Source organism: Pseudopipra pipra, chromosome 2, assembly GCF_036250125.1.
Source record: "Pseudopipra pipra isolate bDixPip1 chromosome 2, bDixPip1.hap1, whole genome shotgun sequence".
Classification (NCBI taxonomy): domain Eukaryota; kingdom Metazoa; phylum Chordata; class Aves; order Passeriformes; family Pipridae; genus Pseudopipra; species Pseudopipra pipra.
This window is the reverse complement of record NC_087550.1, coordinates 35,761,868-35,784,836: the sequence shown is the minus strand read 5'-3', so window position 1 is coordinate 35,784,836 and position 22,969 is coordinate 35,761,868. Positions and strand designations below refer to the sequence as shown.

General features: G+C 41.6%; 1 protein-coding gene across 2 annotated transcripts; it reads left to right on the top strand.

Annotated features, from left to right (window-relative positions):
- Positions 1 to 1,138: 1,138 nt before the first annotated feature.
- On the top strand, positions 1,139 to 19,231 carry CTSC (cathepsin C). Of its 2 annotated transcripts, none has more exons than XM_064645010.1 (7): positions 1,139 to 1,217; positions 2,152 to 2,297; positions 11,713 to 11,879; positions 12,293 to 12,448; positions 14,554 to 14,669; positions 17,209 to 17,340; positions 18,098 to 19,231. In XM_064645010.1, the coding sequence occupies exons 1-7, from the start codon at positions 1,154 to 1,156 to the stop codon at positions 18,598 to 18,600; spliced, it is 1,284 nt and encodes a 427-aa protein (XP_064501080.1). In that variant the 5' UTR covers positions 1,139 to 1,153; the 3' UTR covers positions 18,601 to 19,231. The 2 variants fall into 2 exon arrangements, with proteins under 2 accessions (XP_064501080.1, XP_064501079.1); XM_064645009.1 differs by lacking the exon at positions 1,139 to 1,217 and adding an exon at positions 1,384 to 1,616.
- Positions 19,232 to 22,969: the final 3,738 nt, after the last annotated feature.

Below are 22,969 nucleotides of genomic sequence, written 5' to 3'. Positions count from 1 at the left end.
AATGGAGGAAATTCTGCTTTCCCAACCAAGTCAGTGCTTTAGGATCCCTAAAAGACAGTCCCAAAACAAGTGCAATGTGGTTTTTATCTTTTCGCTAGTCTGAATAAGAACATCTATTAGCTGGTCGCTCTAAGAGTCAGCAGCAAAGTGTCAAATTAATCCTTCCCCAAAAGGCTGAGAAGACAGAATAAAAGCAAAGTGACTGTGGTAAAATAATGTATTACTTAAACTAGTTAAAATTTACTGATATAATTCCTAATCCCCTGATTTAAATCAATTACAAAAAAATGGACACATAGTTTAAACCTAGTTTAGCTCATAAGTGAGTTATTTAAAGCTGCACTGTTGAAATCTGTGATGAGCATCTACATGTAGATTTATACCAGTTTAACAAAATTCGTTTTAAATTTATATCCATAGTTAAGCTAGTGCATCATTTTCATAGCCAACATTTTCATACTATATGCATTTATTGTTCCCTGGAAAGGGTTTTTTTTATATAATTCTTTTTTAAAATTAGGGCATATTTACTCATCAGCAAGTATTTTAGACTTCTAAAATACTTCCCCTAAAATGGGGATGTGAAAGTAGGCACATTTTGCATCTGGAGAGACAGCAGCAGAAGAACCACTTCCCTGCACACCCAGCTGTGCACTCGGAGGCTACACTCAAACGAGTCTCACAGTTTGGTGGAGACATCTCTGCCTTAGACAACACCTGTCCCCTGCAAACATTCTGGTTGTTGGTTGTGCAGGATTTTGCAGATCACTGAAGTTTCCACTTTCAGGGGGGATTTTCCATGCTATTTGTTGACTGCTGCTGTGTACAAAGGGTCTCAAAGATGGTACAGGTTTTTGGGTTACATCCCGAGCAGGACTGCTGCCTCATGGCTTCCCGCCTATGACGTGAGGCTGCTTCAGAAACTCTGAGTGACTTTGTGCCGCTAAACCCATGGCGAACAAGAACCCTCATCCTCCTCAGCAGCAAGACCTGCAGTGACCCTGGGGACCAGCCTCGTCCGGCTGCCCCTCTGCGGGGGACCTCGCGAATGCCCAGGCTTGAGGCTGGGGAGCGGGACAGGGGATCTGGGCAGGAGGTTGCCCTTTGAGGGAAGGATGCCTTTCAGGGAGGTGGATGGGCTTTGGGGAAGAAGATGCCCTTTGGGCAGGAGGACTTCCGTCGGAGAGGACAACTTTTGGGGCGGGGGATGCTTTTCGGTGAGGAGGATGCCCTTTGCGAGGCAGGATGCCCTTTGGAGACGTGGGCGCCCTTCCAGCAGAGGACGCCGTTTGGAATGAACACCCTCCGGGGTGGAGGAGGCCCTGCCCCTCCCGGCGGAGCGCAGCCGGCCCGGGGCGGGCCCGGCCCCGGGGGCGGGGAGGTGGCGGGGCGGGGAGGTGGCGGCGTCCGGGCTCACTTCAGCGGAGGCGGCGGCTGCGGGCGCGGTGCAATGGCGGGGTGGGCGCTGGGGGCCGTGGCGCTGGTGCTGCTGGCGGCGCCGCCCGCGGCCGTGGTGGCCGACACGCCGGCCAACTGCTCCTTCGCCGACCTGCTGGGCGCCTGGGAGCTCCGCGTCTGGCGGGCCGGCGGCCGCCACGGCAACTGCTCGCAGGCGGGTGAGACCGCGGCGGCTCTGGCCAGTTCCCCTTCCCCGCGGAGCTCCGGGTGCCCACAGCCGCTCCGGGAGGGGGAGAGGGTGTTCCGGGGAGCCCGAGGAGATGGGGGGGGGGCAGCGGCGGCTCCGTGCCGGGAGAGCCCAGAGCCGGCACAGGAGGCGGGTTCCCGCATGGGAGTGCGTCTGACCACTTCTGTTTGTTTCGGTTAGGGCTCGACTAGGCCTCTTGATGAGCCCCACGGCTCTTGCCTGCTCACTGCCCCTCACAGGTGCCTCCTTGCCCAGCTCAGCCTGCCCGGGCAGTGGCTGTGACCAGGAGGAGAGCGTGGCTGTGCTGGGCGACACACCTGGAACCTCCTGGGAAGCCACCGGCTGGCAGAGCTGGCTGTCGGGGGAGCCTGACAGCATCCGGAGAGCTGGAAATACCGCGCCCCGTGGAAATACCCGCGAGGAGATAATAGTAGCGGGGAGTTACTATTTAGCTTTTAATCTCTTCCACACAGTAATCATGCCTGTAATGATTGTATTTCTTTTAGGGCCTGTGGAGAAAAAGGTGCTTGTCAACCTTCAGAAGTTAGATGTGGCTCAAGATAGTCTGGGCAACTATGGTTTCTTCACTTTGATTTACAATCAAGGCTTTGAAATTGTGATAAATGACTACAAGTGGTTTGCATTTTTTAAGGTGAGTTAACTTGGTGTGTACTAGATCACTGGCTGTTGCTAAAATGGCTTATAGTTAGGCTTCTCTTCAGTCCCTGAGTGGCATGGTAGGTCAATTGGGACACTTATTATATTTGATTCTAAGATTTGCCTAGATTACTAGACAAAGAATTTTTTTAACATAAGGAAATAGTTATCAGTGCCTGGGTAGGGAGTAATGCCCATACTGGGCATTATCTGAAAAAAATTACAGATGCTGCTGCTGCTTTCCTTTCTTGGCATGCTTGAAACAATTCTAGGCCTTCACGAAGCTAACTCTCTTAGTAGCCAGAATTTTTTTCTTTTTTTTTTTTTTTTTTTTTTTACTTTTCTTGACACTGTGGACCCAAGTGAAATAGCAAACACCATTCCTTTTATCTTTCCTTAAAGATGTTCTCTAATGCATGGAAATTTTGGAGCCTTCTGTTCTCCTTGCTGAAGGATTTATAGGATTCTTTAAATTTTATTTCAGAATACTGCTTTAATATCTCAGGAACCTTTATGCTGCCTATAATTATTTATCTGGAGTAATACTGTTTTCTCCAGTCCCTGTTAATGACTTCATACCAAGCTGAAAACAGTGATGGCAGGCAGGGGGTAGACAGGAGAAAACTCTCTTGTTAAAGGAATGCTCTGCTGCTGTCCCAGTGAGTGGCATTGTGAGTCTGAAGGGTGGTTTGAAGTAATCTCTGCAGGATAACTTTGCTACCTGGGAGACATATGTTTTGCAATAGTTGATGAATGCAGTCCTGGGCAGGAACAGTGAACATGTTTCTTGGTTTTTTCAGGAAGCATGATCTTGTGTCTGGCTTCAGATGAGTCAGCAGTAAACACCTAGGCCTTGTCCAAGCACAAAATCACTGAACCTTCACTAGTAGAAGGAGGGTGAAGAAATTACTTTTGCTTTACATCGTCTTTCTAGGCGCCATCATAGATGGTTTATTTTACAGTAGCTGTTTTAAAGTCAGTGTTTTCAGATGTTAAGAAAAGTGATAATCTGCTCTCCCAGGAGAATTGTAATCCTTACTGAACAGAAGTGATGTATAAGGCTTGAATTTAACTACAAGTTCCTTGCAGCTTTCTGTGTGTCAGTTTGAGCTCATGTAAGGTAAAGGACTGTGTAGGCTGTTTAACATAACTAATGGGGGCTTAGGTTAACCCCAGTGTGTAGATAGGGGTTACCCTGATAAGTAGCAAAGCTCCAATCAGCCACTTGCTTGTTCCCCCCAGTGGGACAGGGGAAAGAATTGGAAGGATAGAAGTGCAAAAACTCATGGATTGAGATAAAGGTACTTTAACAGGTAAAGCAAAAGCTGTGTAGGCAAGCAAAGCACAATAAGGAACTCGTTCACTACTTGTCACCAGTAAGCAGGTCTTAGCAATTTCCATGAAGTGGCTCTTCATCATGCGTGACTGTTACACAAGAAGGCAGATGTCATGATTCTGAATATTCCTCTTTTTTCCTTCTTTCCTCAACTGTTATTTCTGTACGTGATATTGTACGGCATGGAATATCCCTTTGGTCAGTTGGGGTCAGCTGTCCAGGCTGTGTCCCCTCCCAGTTTCTTGTGCACCCCCAGCCTACTTGCTGGCAGGGCTCTCTGAGGAGCAGGTGAGGCCTCGATGCTGTGTAAGTGCTGCTCAGCAATAACTAAAACACCTCTGAATTATCAACACTGTTTTCTTCACAAGTTAAAAATGTGGCACTACATCAGCTGCTATAAATAACTGTCAAGACTAGTGCACTCTTATAACTGTAAATTTTTAAAATAAGAATGCAGTTTTTAAAAATAAGACAGGGTCTTATACTTGTGTGAGAGGGAAATACCTGATTGACATTCTCATCTGTATAAGACAGTGAAACTAAATTGCTGCTATGTGCACTTCTCATAGCTTTGGCAGGTGATACACCAAAAACTGTATGGACACTGAAAGGTAGTCTAATTGGGCAGAATTGTTTTGAAACTTCTTAGGCAGGGACACATCTATGAGCCTACCTACAGTGGGAGGGCCTCCCTCAAAAGTAGCAGGAATTGCTGCCTCTGTGAGGACAGTGGAACACTATACTATAGTATTTCCATGAACTCAGGCTTGAGATGTCGTGTCTGGCAGGTAGAATTCAGCAGTTGTTGAACTCATTTGAGGAGAATATAGTTGAACTAGCAGACTGGGAATCCTTAGGCTGATATTTTACACTGAAATACAGAGTGGCTTTACAAGCCGGTATGCTGAGCAGTGAAACAGGTGCTGATTATCAAATTAGTTCTTGTATGTGAGCAGTGTAATCATAGAAACAGTGTGGCCTGCTCTGGAACATAAATGGATCTGTTAGGAGCCAACTTGAAGACAGTTGAGAGTCAGAGAAGGCTCTGCTTCTGCTTGTGATGTACCTTGTGAAATACATCCCAGAACATGAGCACTAAGTCATGTAATCAATAAGTGTTGATTTCTTGTATTGCATTGTTCGCAAGAGTAATCTTAAAACAATATACCAAAACTTTTATAGAATAATTTAGGTTGGAAGGAACTTTTGGTGGTCATCTGATTCACCTTGTTGCTCAAAACAAGGCCAGTCAAATCATGTATGTGTTTTAGCCGTTTGTGAGCAAATGCATTAATTGTTAGTTTTGCAGTCACCTTTGGTACTGAGAAATCGCAAGCTTGTTTGGCTCATTGTTCAGTAGTCGGGAATTCATCAGCAAGACATCTTTAATTTAAAGACTTCTTTTCTTAGACATTATAGTGAGGATTAGAGCCAAATTTGGTTACCATCTATTAGTTTTCCTGCTCTAAAGGAAACAATGGATTACCAAGATGCATGTAAAATGTCTGAGAAGGCTGAGGAAATACCACAACACTTAATAATTGCGGTTTTTTGCTGCAGATAACTACTTGATGTTATTGGGCAACAACATGCAATGCTGTCTATCTCCAAAATTCTTCACAACCATCAGTGGGGACTTGGAGGGAGGAAGTGGTTCCTTACAAACTGTTTGACTTTGTGACATATTTAGCTGTGCATATCTGTTTACTTTTAATCCAGTAAATACTGCATTACATATGAAATAGAAATACAAAATGTCTAGTCCTGATAGAAACTAGAAATGTGGTTTTATCTTTCAAATGCAACTAATTCTTTTGTAAGACGATTTTCATCATCTTCTACCCTAAAATTTCTAGGGAATAAGTAATATATTCCATTCAATGCAGGCTTCAGAGTTTTTTGAACAATGTTTGCCTATTGTTTAAAATACTCCTACCATTTGCACCTGAAAGTAACATAAACATAGCAGACTTCATTTGCTTAGTGTTGGTCATACTTGAGAAGCCTTTGGAGTAAAAAGGGTAAACTATAATACTAACTGGCAAGGGCCTTCCTCCCTGGAAATGCAATAAGAGGAAAGCGTTAAAGCAATCTCATAGTATATTGCTTAGCCTTGATCACTGTTGAGTATTTGAAAAGTCATAAGACAAAGTCCCTTTGGAATTCATGGAAGGGAAGAATTTTCTTTGCTGGTAGTCTCTTGCTTTACAACAAGAAAGAACTAATATGTTTAATATGGAGTAATTTGCTCTATTTTTTTCTACTTGGTAAAATTACTTAATTCACTCTGAAGTAACCTTAGAGTGTGAACATGGTTCTGGAGTTACTGCTTGATTGTGGAATAATTTCTTGGTTCATGGAGTGGGTTGTGGTATTGGAACAGCCATGATACAGAAAGCCTTGCATATCTCTTTCCATAGTAGTGGGTTTGGGCTTGTCAAGAAAGTGTTTATTGCTTAAAGGCTGCTCATCAGTTTCAAATTCTTTTTATGTTGCACTAAAGTTATGTGGCTAAAACCTCATCATGGTGACAGGGCAGAAGAAACGTCCTTTTTATATACTATGGTCCTGTAACTTGTATTCTGTAATGCTCCTGTTCTGACATTGAAGAGAGATGGAGTTGCTTGGCACAATGAAGAGCAGTATTTAAGCCGCTAGTGTAGTCTGTGTGTTTCAGGCATAGAAGTGCCACTGGTGCTAATTGAACTTCTGGTGTATTTCTGCTTCATGTTAAAAAATTAAGCTATTAATTACTGACCAGAATGCTGTGAGCTTGCCTTAAGTGGTGGCTTTATCAGAGCTGCTGTACTGTGTATATATAGACACAGCCTGTTGGATGATGCATGTGTCAGTGAGTTATTAAGCTTTTTGTTCCTGTGGCTTGCTAAACAGACATCTACTAAGACTTTTGTGGGGCCTCACTACCATTACAAGTTAGTTGTTCTTTGACTTGGGGCCTGTGGGGAAATGATTATATACACCAAAGGAGTGGATTGAGTGAGTTTATCTATGCATTTTTTCCTCAGTTTGCTTTAGTATCTTAAGTAAAGAAACTCTAACAGTGTTTTATTTCTATCGTTGTATTACTGTTCTCTTAAGTTTTCCAACTTAAATGCAACATCCTACTGTATTCTTGCATTCTGCTTCTGACAAGTCATAGTTATTCTTCTTGCTGTTTGTTTGCATCACAGAGTAACTTGTTTGTTTTACAGGAATGCTCTTGTTTAATGTGTGCTGCTGAAACATCCCTATCCTGAACTTGGATATGAATTTAGTCTACTGACTTAGCAGAAGCTTGAGCATGTGCTTCTGCTGGATGACACAAGGATTCTTTAGGGCTATGCAATATATGAGGCCTTAAAGTTTTTATTTTTTCCCCGAAGGATGGCAAAAGAAATAGAAACAACATAACATAAAAAGATAGAGTGAGGCTGAAAGGAAAGTTGAGGCTAACTAATTTCAATTTGTAGCTTTAAAGTATTTATTGCTGAGACTACCACTTTGAGGGTGACAGTGTTGTAAGGTTCTTGCTGTTTGTACCTTAAGCTAACTGGTACTAATTCTGACTTCTGAGATGTCCTTTAGCAAAAACCACAAGTCTGGCATTTTTTCATTTTGAAACAGTATAATCACTTCAGCAAAAAGAAAGAAGTAGATAATAGAATATTCCACCACTCAAGTTACTAGTCTTTTCCAGACTGACTCGGTGATATCTTTGTCACATCCTTTTCTCTCTTCCCCAATGCTCCCAAATTTGGTTAAAATCAAGGACTACAGTTCTGAAATAACCAGCCTCGATATGTGACAGTAGTTTATGTTTAAATTTTGAGATATGAAAAAAAAACCCTGAATTCATTTCGTTTCATGTGCTAGAGCTGCTAATGCTATTTAATCATTCTGCATATCACTTGAAAGTCAGCTTTTAACCTGTCTTAGTTGGGCTCCCTTAACTGGCAGTGTGCAACTGCTGCTTCCCTAAAGTGTAAATCTGAAAGAATTTGAGAATGTTCTCTAGAGTAAAGAAAATGCCCCTACGGTTGATACTTGCTTGCATTTTATATCAGGGAGCAAGATGCAGTACTTTGTTCTACTAACATAATCTTCTGTATTTTTGTACAGTAGGGCATCTGCAAGTCTGCAACTCTGTTCTAATTCAGTGTGTACTTCCTGTATTAAAATGCATAGCCACACTTGTAAATTTGGTAACAAATGAGTGATAAGTCTTTCCACCAGGCTAAATCACAGAATATGCCAAGTTGGAAGGGACCCACAAGGATCATTGAGTCCAAATCCTGGGCCTGCACAGGACCATCCCAAAGAGTCACACCATGTGCCTGAGAGTATTGTTCAAATGATTCTTGAATTGTCAGGCTTGGTGCTGTGACCACTTCCCTGGGAAGCCTGTTCCAGTGTCCAGTGACCCTCTGGGTGAAGAACCTTTCTCTAATATCCAACCTAAACCTCCCCTGACACAAATTCAGGCCATTCCTTTGGGTCCTATCCCTGGTCACCAGAGAGAAGAGATCAGTGCCTGCTCCTCCTCTTCCCCTCATGAGGAAATTGTACATGAGAACATCAGATGTAAAAGGGGATGGGTGGACAGCCTGTGTTTGTAGCACTGCTGAATCCCTGTTAAAATAACATTTCCAATAAGGTCTCCATCCTTTTGTGCTTTCCCCTTAGTGAGATTAAAGATTTAAAGAAAGCTTTAAACAATTATGGTTTTTTACTAGGACTAGAAGTGAATATGCAGATAGATTGTCATGATGACCAACACAGGAAAGATGCTATTAAAAGTATACTGCACCAAAAACCTTACCTGGGGTTCAAGTATCTGACAGCAGTCTTCGAAGTCTAGTTACATGAAGCCTTTTAAGGTTAATGTTGTTGGAGTGGCTTGGCTAAATTCTGGCATTAGGCAAAGTCACGTGAGTTGTCAGGCTTGAGAAAAATATGCATTTGAAATAGAATTAAAGCTTAAACCTCAGAATTGGAACTGTTGAATATATTTGGTGCCTTTTTACAGGAATTGTCCTAGACTGGTCAGATCACTGGATGCAGTTTACTTAATGTTGCGGATGTGAGCATTGGCTGATGAAGTTACCACGTGGCATGGTTGCAGTGGTCTCTTATTAACTCAGAAATGAAAGCCATCATCTTAGGTCTGCAGAGAAAATGCATGCAGCAGTTGTCCAGCAGTTGCTGGTGATCAGAGCTGTGTGGCTGTTGTCCTCCATGAAGGATGCTGTTACAGGATGGGTTCTGTGGATGTTTTGGGTGCTGTGCTGGCAGCTTCTTTCGGGTCTGATGTTAAAATTCACATCCACCTGAGTCAGCTGTTGTTCATGCAATGGTGCCGTGTCCCTGTATGATTGTTATTTGGGCAGGCATACTCATAGTCAGTCCTCTAAAACCATTACACTGGTACAATCAGATTTGCCAGATCGAATCTCTCAGACCTTCACTGGTAGCAGTAAGAAATGCTGCCTGTGGTTTTAGAAATGATGTGCTGAGTTGGTGGTGTACCTTCTGGTAGTAAGCAGTGGGTGTCATTGTCATGGCATCTATGACGCTGCTACCCCATTTTATTTCTTCTAACGTGTGGCTCATTGGGTAATTAACTGGCTTGTAGAAATGAAGCATAAATATTGGAGATTTTTAAAGGTTTCTCTGTCACTTCGCTGCGTCAGTGGCTCTCAATTACACGTCAGAGGGGGAAAGGCAAATTGGGACCTTTCGGGTATATTTTCATTTCCTAGCTGACTATGCTTCTTTGAGGTTAAATTCTCTTTATCCAGGTATCATTTGATATGCTGTGGTCTCAAAGTCTCTGTGTCCCCTTTTTAAAGTCAGTTCAGTAGTAGCTCATAGTCTACCAGTCTATAAAAAGTTAGCTACAGAGTATTTGAATTGCCTAATTTTAGGCTTCTACACAGACTGTCTGAAATTGGCTTTTGTGTCTTGAGGCATTGCCACTGACTGTCCTCTTACCCCCTTCCTAGTTTCACTGATACGTATGAACTGAAAGAACAGTGTAAGAAACTTGCTAAATTCACTTTCCCAAAAGATAAGTTGCACAAATGTTGTGAATGCTATTCTGGTTTATCTACATCTTTAAAAAAGCAATGAATTTGATCTCCTGGAAAAGGACAGGGATTTTTAGGAGAGAAAAACAAAACAGAAAAAAAAGGCATTTTGTTGTTTTAATTTGCTAGTTATCAGATGTCTTCATGAAAAAAAAGGCAACGAGTTAAGTCCTAAATCTAATTTAATTTTAATTTAATTCAGTATAACTGCATACTAGGCAGGATCTGTGTCTGATTGTTGCAGGAAGCAGGCCTGTTCCTCTAATCTTCACGTATTTAGATTGAAGGCCTGTGTTTATTGAGAATAGCTGTACTTAGTCTTGTTATAATCTGTGGCAACTTTTACATAAAAAAGACAGGTATTAATTTAATGCTGTCGTGTAGAACCAATAAAGTGATCTCACAGTAAATTGTAGATGTAAAGTCACTAACCTGTTGCTTTTGGGTGTCTGGATTTCTAGCACTCCTGTTGTGAAGAAGGTATTTCTCAAATCATCTCTGGACCTTGCCCTTGCTATGTGGCCAAGTGTAGTTATATCCTATATTGCACAGTCTTGCACAGTAAGAGAGGATGAATAGAGCAAGGCAACAGCTCAGCTTCCTAGTGCCCCCATGCTGCTCCAGTCAGCAAACTTGCTTGCCTTGCTAGACAAGCAGGAGTGTAGATATGAAGCCTCTGCAACCTCCAGACTGGGGACAAAGCAAATTCCTGTTCTAAAACAGAGAATTAGCCTTTAATTTTATTCCTTTGATCGATAAACTTAATTATTTCACTACATGTTCTCCTTCAGATTTCCCACAAAACCTGTACAGAGTCACAATCCCCCTGTCTCTTTAATTACTCATTTCCATCTTGGGGCATTTCTGTCACCAAAAACCACCGCTTTCTTCAGTAAAGAAGCTGAGCAAGCATTTGTTGAAACATAGTTCCAAAATCCCTGTACTGTTGTACATGTGCAATTTCAATGAGATTTAAGGAAGTATTTTTGGACTAGGAAACTTGGATTCTATTTTTGTGATTAGAAGAGTAAAGTTAAAGCTTTTGTTGCATGGGATTTTCAGGCTCCTTTGTAGTTTAATACAAAACAGGCTCTAACCTTAAGAGATGAGTGATGAGTAAAGAGCCACACGCCCCCTGCCCCATCCTGAGACATTCTGCTGTCAAAGAATTGCTAATTCAGAAAACTTACGTAGCTGGGTAAAGTGTTAGTGCTAACTGTTGTATGAAGACACATTTTACTGAATACGTAACATTATTACTCTTCAGTACTAAAATGAAGACTTATGTGAACAGGGAAGTGTTAGGACTCAGGACTTGAGACCTTAGTAACACTCTCCTCACTGCCAACTTTAAATGAGTTGTTCTCAATAGATCATCATTTCATACTGTTTCATTTTGATAGTTCACATGAAGTTGTTTCTTGATGCTGTACCATCACAGCTCAAGCTTTAAGCAGTTGCAGGAAGTCTCATCTTTGGTTCTGACTTGTAAAACAAAAACAGTACATAAATTACACACAAATAAATATAGAAATAGTACATGTTTCCCTGAGAGGTTACTGGATGAGAGAAACTTGCTATCCTTCCTGTGTTTCAGTCCTAGTTTCTCAAACTTTTGAAGTAGTCCAGAGTTAGCTTGACTAGTCACATATGTGGAGCAACAAACCTCAGGGCCTTGAAGAGAAGGGTAAGTACTAAGAGGTCTTTTGCATTTTGCTGAGAAAGTAACTGTTGAACCCAAACAACTAGCACCTGTTAGTTGATACTGATATTAATGCATGCTTTCTTGCTAACAGTGCAAGTCACAACCTGATTGTCTTCTGCAGTGATTTGATAAGTATCAGTTTCATTTATCTACTTAACCTCTGGAGTATATGTTTGGTCACTTCCTCTGAAACACAGGCAAGAAGCAGCTGGGTTGGTGGGGAACTGCTGTTAGGCTAACAAATGCATCTGCTCAACACCAGCATAACTTCTTCACATTACAGTATAAAAAGGAAGGCCAGAATGTAACCAGCTACTGTAATGAGACTCTACCAGGATGGGTACATGATGTACTTGGCCACAATTGGGCTTGTTTCGTTGGACAGAAGATTACTTCATCTCCTTCAGATGTTCACATAAACGAGCTGCCTCTTCAGAAGCCCTGGGGGAGGTAAGCAACAGATAAGTGAGCTTTTACTGGAATAAAATGTTTCATAACTGTCCTTCAGGTTTTAACTAAAACCATAAGGACCAATTGCGTTACTGAGGGCAAAGTTAATACCAGTTATAATGTTGGAAATAAAACCTGAATGCACTAAAACAGAGGAGCGTGTGCCTGTCACGTCAGAGTTTCTCCTGTGGCGAAGCTCAGTTACAAAACTGGCATGTCTAAGCAAGATGATTATATCTAGTCAGTCTCAAGTTTAAGGAACCTTGCCTTGATCCAGTATTTCCATGTTTCTTTATCAGTACCTACCACAAGACACTTCCAGAGTTAGTCTTTTACATATTGAGTTTAGAGAACACCTTTATTTTTCAATCTGTCCTTTTCTTACTGTTTTATTTGGTTGCTTTTGTTTGCAGACTTTCAGGCAGGCGTTATGTGCACAACTCTGATTTCGTAAATGCTATCAATGCTCATCAGAAGTCATGGAGAGCAGCAAGATACGAGGAGTATGAGCATTTTACCCTGGAAGAACTAACTAGAAGAGCTGGGGGTCTCTATTCCAGAGCTTCAAGGTAGTTGAAACAAAACAAAACCTTTTATTTTGCCATAAACCTCGCTGCTGCCAAGACTGCTTATATTTGTCCTGGTGCTTTCTAGCTGTGTTTTGGCTTGTAGGTCAGATGTTTAATCAAGTTTCAGGGCCTTCCAGCTCATAGTCATGGGGTCCCAACATAGTTTTCATTTGAATGATTATTCTGAGCATCTATCATCTCAAGCAGCTGAGACAAATAGAGTAACCTACCCTTTAATCTTGCCCAGTAGCTCGCTGCTGAATTCATATGTGCAGGGAAGAAGTGGAACAGTGTCGGTTGTCATCTCACTCTCTTGTCTGCTTATCAGCTGTTTGCCACAGTCAGGAGTTTCTGCTTGTACTTTGTCCCGGTTCTGCTAGTTCATAATTGCAATTAAAAAGCAGTGAACTGCATTCTGCCATTAAACATAAATATTAAAGATTTCTGAGGGAATTCCCTGATTACTTTGATAATTTGCCATGCCTTCAACAGGATGCTCTAACAGGAGTGGTGTCTCACTGAAGAAGCATGAAAGCAGCCCCAAGAATGCCTTCAGGGTCTTGCAGATCACTGAGCAGAGAGCAGTAATGGGGATTTGTACATCATCCTCTAGATTAATTTGCAGACTAGAGTTCTTTGATCTAAAGATTCTCTTCTTTACAGCTTTCTACCTTCTTGGCATTTTTGCTTTTTTCACTCTTGGTATTCCTGTGAGTAGGAATGCTACTTAGTTTTCCAAACTGTGGCAATTGTGTGTTGTAGAAGAAGGTCCTACTCTACAATAAAACTGCTGATTTGTGTGGGATAATTATGCAGATTATCATGGTTTTATCATATAGACAGAACTCACCTTGTAGATCATCTTCAAATACAGTAAACTACTTGGTAACAATAACCTGTTGCACCCATACAGTGCCATGATGGTATTTGGTTGGCCCTCTCCTGCTTTCAGAACAGATTCCAGTGTCTGGTATTTGTGAATGGCACCTAAGGACAAGCATTGGGTTGTGTGAAGGCTGAATATAGAAAGCTCTTGGCTTGCTGATGTATGAGCATCACTTGGCTGCAAGTGGTAAATGAGGAAAGTAACATTCAATACTTCTTCAGTAGTCACAGTAAAAACTTGCTCCAGAGAAGTTTCTGAGACAAGTGGTACTACATCTAGTGAAGTGTTGATGTAAGCCATGTCTGTCTGCAGTTAAACAGTCTGTAGCTGCTGTCAGTGCATGCTGCCAAGACAAGGTGCCTTCTGCAGTCAGATATTCTACATACCTTGTGATAGCAGAGGTGTAAAATATCTGCTGCAGAACTGTGTTGCAGTGACCCTCAGCACTTCAGATGAGCACAAAGATATTTGACCTCAGCCGCTTGTAGATGTTAAGGAAACGTCCCTGTTTGACCATCCAGAAGCCACTCTGGCAGTCAGTCTCGCAGCACCTGAGCTGGAACCGAGGCCCCTTTGCAGCTACAGACCCCACACTCACGCAGTCAGACCAGGTTTCCTTCCTGGCTTGACTCCAGGTTTCCCATAGCAGAGTCTCAGATGTCCAGATACGTAAAATAATTTAATCTTGATGCAATAACTAAATAACAAAATAACAGCTTAAGCTGGTACTTCTGTGGAGGGGCCCCAAATGAAGAAACCCTGGGGCTTTTATCCGCTCACAGGCTGAGCGGTGAAAATCTGGACTCCTCGGCTCCTGCTGTGTCTCTGAGTGTCCGGTGTGGCTTGGCCGCAGGTCCCCAGGCCCTTGGTTATGCAAAGGGTCGGCAGTTCACAGCCTCTCATCTGGGCCACTCAGAACTCAATCTGCAGCTGGCACTGCAGCTTGCAAACTGAGCTTCCTGTACTGCATGTGTATTCCTCAACAGTGGATAGTTCATAATATAGTTCCGTCAGGGAGCATATTTGAGTAGGTCTTGCATCCTGCTGAAACTAATCTCTTCAGATTGACACCTACTCAGTTTAGGTGGAGACTATTTCAAATTGCATAGTGTGAAGTAAGTCCAACTAGTAGAAGCCAAAAGATGAAAACTGAGTGTTATGTAATTGTTTCCTTGTCTAGAGCGTGGTATGTTTCTCAAAATCATTTTCTCCTCTTTAGACCAAAGCCTGCACCTCTAACACCTGAATTACTAAAAAAAGTTTCAAGCTTGCCAGAATCCTGGGACTGGAGAAATGTGAATGGTGTCAATTATGTCAGCCCTGTTCGGAATCAAGGTAAAAATGAATAAAAGCTCTGAATGAAATGCTCTAGTGCTCTTTTGATGTACTTCATAATTTGCTGTTAGCAAGAAGTGTCTTACAGTTGCCAGATTGCACCTTTACTATGAATAACCTGTGGAAACTGGTTGGAGTCCTGGCAACCAACACTGTTGAAATAGGTGATGGTACTGGCTTATCCAGACAGCAGTGTAGCTTGCTGTAGTGAAGGCCAATTACCACAGAACCCTGTATAAAGACAGCTCTCAAGTTTTGTCCAATCCATCTCAGCCACAGTTTTCTGTACACTCAGTGAACTGATGTACATCAAACTCCCTAATTCTTGCTGATGGCAAATTATCATGCAGCTTTAATGAATAAACCCATGAAAATTGCTTATATTGCCTCCAAGTCTTGCCACCCTGATAAATTTAGGAGTTACTTAAATGATTAGTTGCAAGAGGAGGCATTAGTCTTTATGAAAATTGTGGACACTGATAAATATAGAATACCTATAAAACTATTTTTTTTTCCTTTGCCCTGTGATAGGGAATTATTTAGCTTAAAGGAGAATAAAAAGAATACCATGCTGGTATATGTGTATTCTGTAGGAAGTGCTTTTATAGCACTGTGGTGTGAGAGACCTGAATTAGATGGTTAGACCTGAATTAATGGAAGCCAGAAGTGGACTCAGTTAATGTCTCCCTTGCCTGAACTACCATTTCCAAATAAACTTGCATCTTCTGGTAGTTATCTAGTTACAACTTTTTGGGGAAGGGAACATAACATTAGCATGGTGGGGAAGGAGTTACTTAAATCACTGATCCCTCATTTATGGGTTAGTTATTCTGCCAGCTGGGCTCCTGGTAGCAGAAGAAGGATAGGAAGGCTTGTGGGAGTTCTAGCTTGCAAGCTGATACATTGCATCACTGGAAGATGGCAACAGGAAACTATATGGTCCTGTGTAGGTGTGAGTGCTCTACTTTCTCCTGGTGTGAACTGTGAATATACCAAAGGCTCTTTTAGCTGCCAGACAATTGAACACTTAGTTCCAAACTTACCCTTTCTCCAGTATGTTGCTTCAGAGTTTCTCTAAATGAGAGCTACTCTGTTGTTTCCAATAATAAAGCTTCCTACACTTTTCCTGTAATCTAAAAGTCCATGCTGAGTATGTTAAATGTCTGTGGAATATCCATTCTGCTCTATCAAATCAGTATTTTAGCTTTCAGGCTTTAAAAAGAAAAATAAACAAACAAAAAAACCCCACACAAACAAAACCTCCAAAAGAGGTCAGTCTGTGAGCCTCATAAATGCCACTGGGGTAGCAGGAGAGAAATTTAGCAGCCAATCCAATGGACTGAAATGGTTGTGTGAATTGTATTTTTTACATTTTTGCACACAAGATGCAACAAAGTGTTCAGTGTGGCCCATCTAAGATGCTGTGACTGTATAGTGAGTGGGTGGCATCTTTCACTGCTTCACTTTGCCCTGCTGGGTAAAGGAGTGTTCATGTTCAGGCTGATTTTGCCCCTTCTCTTTAGAGATACATCTGAGTGAAGGTGCAATTTCACAAAATCTTGCTTTTGTAATAGCTGTGCTTTTATACACCCACACAGTTCAAGAGAAAGTATTTTGTTTTGTTCCTCAGGCCTCCCTTGTTTTCATAGCTCTGCAATATTTGACTTTCCTGCTGTCAGGAAACAAAAGGAAATCATGGACCTTGGTGACAATCAGGAGATAAAATAGGACCCCATCCAAGTAATTGTTTTTCCCTGTGATGCTTGTCATTCCACTTCTAAAGGTTTTTATATGTGAGAGGAAGGTCCTAGGAAGTGAAGAGGCCTAAAGCTAGAAGCAATACTAAATTTTGATGCAAAAGTAAGGAGACTTAACTCTCTGCTGGGAAACCAAAGGGAAGTTAAGGTGCCTCTGAAAAGCCAGCATACAATTAGGTGCCCTTGGAAAGCAAGGGGAGCTGGGATGAATTCTCTATATCAAACTTGCTATTTATACTACTAGTCTCTAAAAGTTGGTTGTTTTAGGGGTAGCTGGAGAGGTGGAATATTTTTTCAACTGGAGATTACAGGGCTAAATCCATTGGTAGGTTGAAATAAGAACAATAATGTCAGCATTCACTTCAAATAGTTCATTGCCCCTTAGCATATGTACTCCATAAAGGGTTGTTGTCTGAGGCAGTAGACTGAGACTTCTCTGCCCTGGTAATGCGGTCCCTGTAGGTTCATTCTGAAGGAATAGCATAATAGGATAGCTCTTAAAAGGTACTGCTGAAAAAAACACTGAGGAGCAGTATGCTGTCTCTTATTCTTGCATAAGCTCTGTGTTCCTTCAGAAGTTGTTAGAAGTGGGTTTTTTTAATTGCGTGCTTAAAAGCTAAATGTGGATATAAAGTTTCTGCTCCATTGGTTTTTAACTTCTAATCACATCTGGTAGGTTTTGACTCAGTGGACTCTAGGAATTAGTTGTACCTGACTGTAGGTGACTAGCCTTGTTTGCATTACTGACTGCTCTTCATGGTTCCGTTTTCTCCCCTTCTTAGGCTCATGTGGCAGCTGTTACGCATTTTCCTCCGTGGGCATGCTGGAAGCAAGAATACGTATCCTTACAAACAATACTCAGAAACCGATCTTTAGTCCGCAGCAAGTTGTGTCTTGCAGCCAGTATTCTCAGGGTAAGTGTGCTGGTATTTACAATGACAGCTTTCAAGTTTTGATAATGCTGCAGAAGGAGAGTGTATATTAAAAACTTCTGTGCCTTCCCCATCGCACACAATTTAGTTTTTTATAAAGTTTTTGGCAGGCTATACTTTATAGTACTTTTTTATTTTTTTTAAAGATTGCGGGAAAAAATTCCAGAGTTGTCAGTCCACCTCTTTGTGGGATGGATGATGGGATTGAATAAGGAGCAGGTAGCCTCATGCTTGGGATGTTACTGGATTTTAGGTAGATCTACCTGTGACGTGGGGAATATCTAAGGAGTAGGGCTCAAAATGTAGCTAAATTGCAATGCATTCCTAGAAAGAATGGAACTAAATATTCTTCCAGTAGCATATTTAGAGGGAGGAGGAGCATACAAGGAGGGGGAGATGAGCAAAAGCAATGACTCAAGCTTTCTGGAGGACTGTATGCTTATTAGTCAGGTCTTTGTAGTGCATGTAACTAACTGCTCTTCCTGATGGGGATTGTCAGGAGCAATTGAATGAGAAAGGGCTCTATGTATTAACGTTCCCAGCATAGTTCCCACAAATGGGAATTTTGCCTTGTGTGTTACAGAAAGCTAGCTACAGCTAACTAGAATATTAGGATTGTCTGGGTCTCTGCAGTGCATGTTCAATAGTATATCTGAAAGTATTCCAAAAGATATAAGTAGGAGAGGCTCCCACCTCAAGTAACTCTCCAAGGTAATAAGCACATATTTTTTTTGTTTAGGTTGTGATGGTGGCTTCCCATATCTCATTGCTGGAAAGTATGTCCAAGACTTTGGTGTGGTGGAAGAGGACTGCTTCCCTTACACAGCCCAAGATTCTCCATGCCTTTTCAAACGCAGCTGTTACCACTACTACACTTCAGAGTACCACTATGTTGGTGGTTTCTATGGAGGCTGCAATGAAGCCCTGATGAAACTTGAGCTTGTTCAGCATGGGCCAATGGCTGTTGCCTTTGAGGTTTATAATGATTTCATGTTTTATAAAGAGGGGATCTACCATCATACTGGGCTGCAAGATGACTCAAATCCTTTTGAATTGACCAATCATGCTGTCTTGCTGGTGGGCTATGGTGCAGACCCAGAAAGTGGTGAGAAATTCTGGATTGTGAAGAACAGCTGGGGCACCTCATGGGGAGAAGATGGTTACTTCAGAATCCGCCGTGGCACTGATGAATGTGCAATTGAAAGCATTGCAGTGGCTGCAACTCCTATTGCAAAATTATAAATGTAGAGGTCTTCATCCAGTGCCTTGTCCTGAGCCATATGAACATACCAATTGTTGAAGACTATGCTTAAAATCTGTCCCCTAGCTTGAACAGGACAGCTTTAATGAATTTTTCCAGAACAGAGCAGTTTCCCTATGTGAGAGGATGAACACTGTTAATTCCGCTTTATGCACTGAAGGCTTCCTCTCGAGTCTGATGGTAGATGGCATAGAATGGCTGTTTTGGTAGCAGTGGTGGTTAGTTGTTCATCACTAGATATACATCTTCAGTTACCAGTTGCATTTTTTTCCATGGACACTCTTGACCTTCAGAGCTCAGAGGGAAGTGTCTGCTGTGGTAATCTGTAACTGCTTTGAAAGGACACTGTAGTGCCTTACTTCTCAGAAATCAGGAAGTCACTGCAATTTAGAACAAATGTGTGGATTGGGGAGGGAATGGGCAATTACACTGATTAAAAGGAAATTTTAAAGCTTTAAGTGTCCTGTAAAAACTGCATGTCAAACCCTTATGACAATAGAAATCAAGTCTATGTTTCAGGCTGTTACTGAATGTTCCAGTTCTGGATTTTATTGCTGTGCTTTGCAATTGATCATTTCAGAGTTCAATAAAAATTACCCCACTCCTATAGGAGTTAGTTCTTGTGGAAGAAATTGCTTCTTTGGTGACCTGTCTCTGTAAGCTTCTTGTCAAGAACTTTTTGCTTCAGCAGGATATAAACTGATGGGAAAGGAAGATGAGAGAAGAGAGGAACTAATAATCTTACAGTTGAAGCTGAGATACCACAACAGCATCGAGCAAGTTGTCCAGGCTGTGGATATGGGGCAATTCATTGAGTAAATTTGCTAATTCCCCAGTAATCTTGCTTTAGACTTTTCTGTTAATCTGTTGCCCTATTTCTTTCAAGGTAGAAAAATAGAGTTGAGGGGGAGAATTGCAACACTTGGAATTAACCATTTCTGAGCTCCAACACAGTACTTGGTTAACACAGCACTGGTCTTTGCTGTTCTCCACCTGAGTAAACAAGAGTGGCATAAAACCCCTGTTTCATGGGTAGAAGTTGACTTCTTTAGTAACCTGTTAAAATGTGACCAAAGCATTTCTATGCAACATACAGTCTTATAAGTGGGGTTTTTTAGGTGTAGAGAAGTTTATAAAATACAGAAAAATGGAAAAGTCGTCTGTAATCAAAATAACTCCCTTTTACTACAGTAGCAGAATTTCACGAGAACTCCGTAACTCTAGTTTGCTCAAGTTGAGGGGCAGGGGAAGGATAGCTTCATAGGCTTGGCTTTCTTCAAGTCAATATTGGAAATTTAGAACTTTGTGTTTTTCCAGAATTGGAACAAGGACTTCCAAAATAGCTCATATTCTGCATTGAATTGTTTTAGCTGGAGGAATTGGGGGGCAGGGGAAGACCAGGGCACTTGTTCTTTCCCACTTGGATTATTTGGTGTTAATGGAAAACTGAGAGGCCCGTTGAGAAGTAAATTCCTTGCAGAAGACAGTTGTCTTTGTGTAGGTGACCTGCAGGTTTGTCCTACTACCTGTGGGGTCGCTGTGGTTTCACTACACAGATAATGCATTTTGAATATCCTGTGCATTTGGAAGTGTCAGTTCTTAATAAGCAGGTATTTTCATGAAGTTATGGCTTGCTTTGTGCTAGGTTCTTGGATTTCTTTAATAGCACATGAGATTAGCTTGAGAATAAGGATACAAAAGCTAGATGTTTGTTTCTACTGTCTTTTAGCCATTAGGAAATCAACTCATCATAAAACTGTTGCTGACACCTATGGCACACTACGAATGTAAAAGCACTTACTATTCACCATGCATTATATCATGTTAGCTACATGTGTTTTGAATAATACTGTATGTTATTTTCTTAGCCATTCCCACCTCTGTCTGTAACTGCATGTGTGTGGCAGCTGCACCGGTGCTATTGTGAAGATGGGAGAGTTCCTAAAGTGGTCTGTCACTATCCCTGCCCCCAGCAACTGTCATCAGAGATATTTGTTTGCCTCTGGCTGACTGCAGTTATGGGAACATCCTTGTTTTCTGTATTCCAGAGTTGCTCAGAGGAATGTCAGTCAGCCTGATGGAGCTGATATGTGGCCAATATGACATACTTGGATTCTCGACTTTTATTTGGGACTGTGGGTCAAGTGCAGAAAGTACATTCAGGGGCCACAAGCTGGAGATCAGCCAGAGCATTTCCTTCATGCAGGCCAAAAGGGATGCAATTGCAGGAACTGATAAACCTTAGGAGTGAGGAGGTTTCACACTCTACTTTGCGATGGTGCAGGCTGTGACACAGCTTCACCCACTAATATCCTTTCAGCTCCTCAGAAGTTGCAGAGTGGGACTAAGCTTGGCTTAGGAGTACAGAAGACTGGAAACTAACTACTGCCAACAAAATGGAAGCATGGTTTTCTGCAACTTTGCTTTTTTCTAAGAGTTATAGTTTGTTTATATGGCTTCTACCTATAAATGATGTGTTAGCTGAAGTAGCTTAAAAATGGGAAAGATGCTATTACTCAGGAGAATACTTGCAGAGTTGGCAAATGTATCTTGAAGTGAAGAAGTAGAGACCCAATATATCAAACTTACCATGGAAGGTTTTAAGATAATGTCATGGCTGATAAATACTTACAAGGGAAACACAGCTGGTCATCAGCCTAGCAAACAGAGATATTAAAAGTTTAATGTTTTGAAAATTAATACATACAGAGGATAAATAAGCTATATCTGTTTAAAAGGGAATGTAATAATTCCTTAAAAACAATGAAAGGCTGTGGTGGAGTCTCTATCACTGGAGTGGGGGGATTTCCCAGTTTGAGCACTGCCCCTGACAACAGAATTGCTCAAGGAGTCCTGCAGTTGGCTTATGAAGGAGACGTGGCTGGATCATCATGACTCTTTCCAGCTCTGTGAGCTGAGAACTTGAAACACAGGGTGACATTCAACATCCAAAGTCATCACTCTAACTTTGCAGCATAAAATTCATATAAAGCAGCAGCACAGATTTTCTTTCCTAGATTTGTTCAGAATGCTGAAATTAGGACTGATTAGATTTGTATTAGTCCAGGGGTCTTGGGAAGACAGGAAAAACAAGTGTGCACCAATGGAGTTTACTAAAATGGCAAGCTCAGGAGAATTTTATAAGTTGCCTTTTTTTTAAATTATCTACACTTTACTGTTGCTTTACTGTCCATTGCTGGAGGCTTAAAACTAGTTTGTAAAATGCAGTTAAGAACATTGGGGCACTTTTAAAGGTTCTGCTGACATCAAACTTCCTATGACCTCTGAAAATATTAAGCTATATTTCTCAACTACTTTGATCAAGATGTGATTTAAACAGCGCTGTAGGTGTTGTTAATTGAACACTTGCAGCGATGTCAAATGGAGAATTTTGAAAAGCATTTTTTCCTCAATTTTTGTATTTTAAAAGGGACAAGAGCTGTGGAGGTTTTTTATTTACTTTAGAAGACAAAAAGGAAGACGGAGTAAGGAAGAATTTTTTTCAGTGGTTTCAGTCTACAAAAGAGCATCTTTTATCAGGATTTTCAGTTTTTCATTCTTCCTTTTCAGGAAAAAAAAATCAGGGTGTTTTTTTCCCCCCACTGAATCATTAATTTCTTCAGAAAAGACATTTCTGGCATGTGTTAAATATCCCATTAAAACATCAAAGCCATCACTGATTTTACTTTCACCTCAGTGGATGGGACTTACTTAAGTCTGCTTTAGACAGTCTGCAGGGATGGAGCTGCCTAATGTCACTGGAACTGTCCCACTTTGGATTGCAATAATGTAGGAAATGGTGTGCTCTTCAGAGTGTGGTGAAGAGCATGGTATAATGCCAGGAGTCTCTCAGGGATGTGATGCAGCAGCAGATGAGGAGGGAGGTTTCGGGGGGAGTCTGTTCCCAGATCTGCCGGTGACTGTGGGAGCTCCAGGGCATTGCAGGAGTAGGGCAGGAATGGCTGTGGGGGATTCAGGTTGCAGGTGGACCTGCTGTGCGGAGGTGTCTATCCTCGCTGTGTGTCTCACAGCACTGCCTTACTAATCCCCCTATTTGCATGAGAGCAAAATAGCACTTGGATTGTAAAATAAAGTGTATTAGTGAGGTCTGAAAGCCTGTGAGTGCAAACACTCTTGTCCCCAGAGTGATTCATGGCTAACTGTGGTTTCCCCCACTGCAGTCCATTATACACGTAGATGTAACCACTTTTAAAAAAAATTGATCTCAACTGAACTTTGAATTTGAAATTTTGAAGGTGAGCCTAAGCATATTTAAAAGAAAACACAACTCCTTTCCATATCCTGAATGGTATGTGTACCATGCTATAACCAAAGAAAAGGTGGAAACTT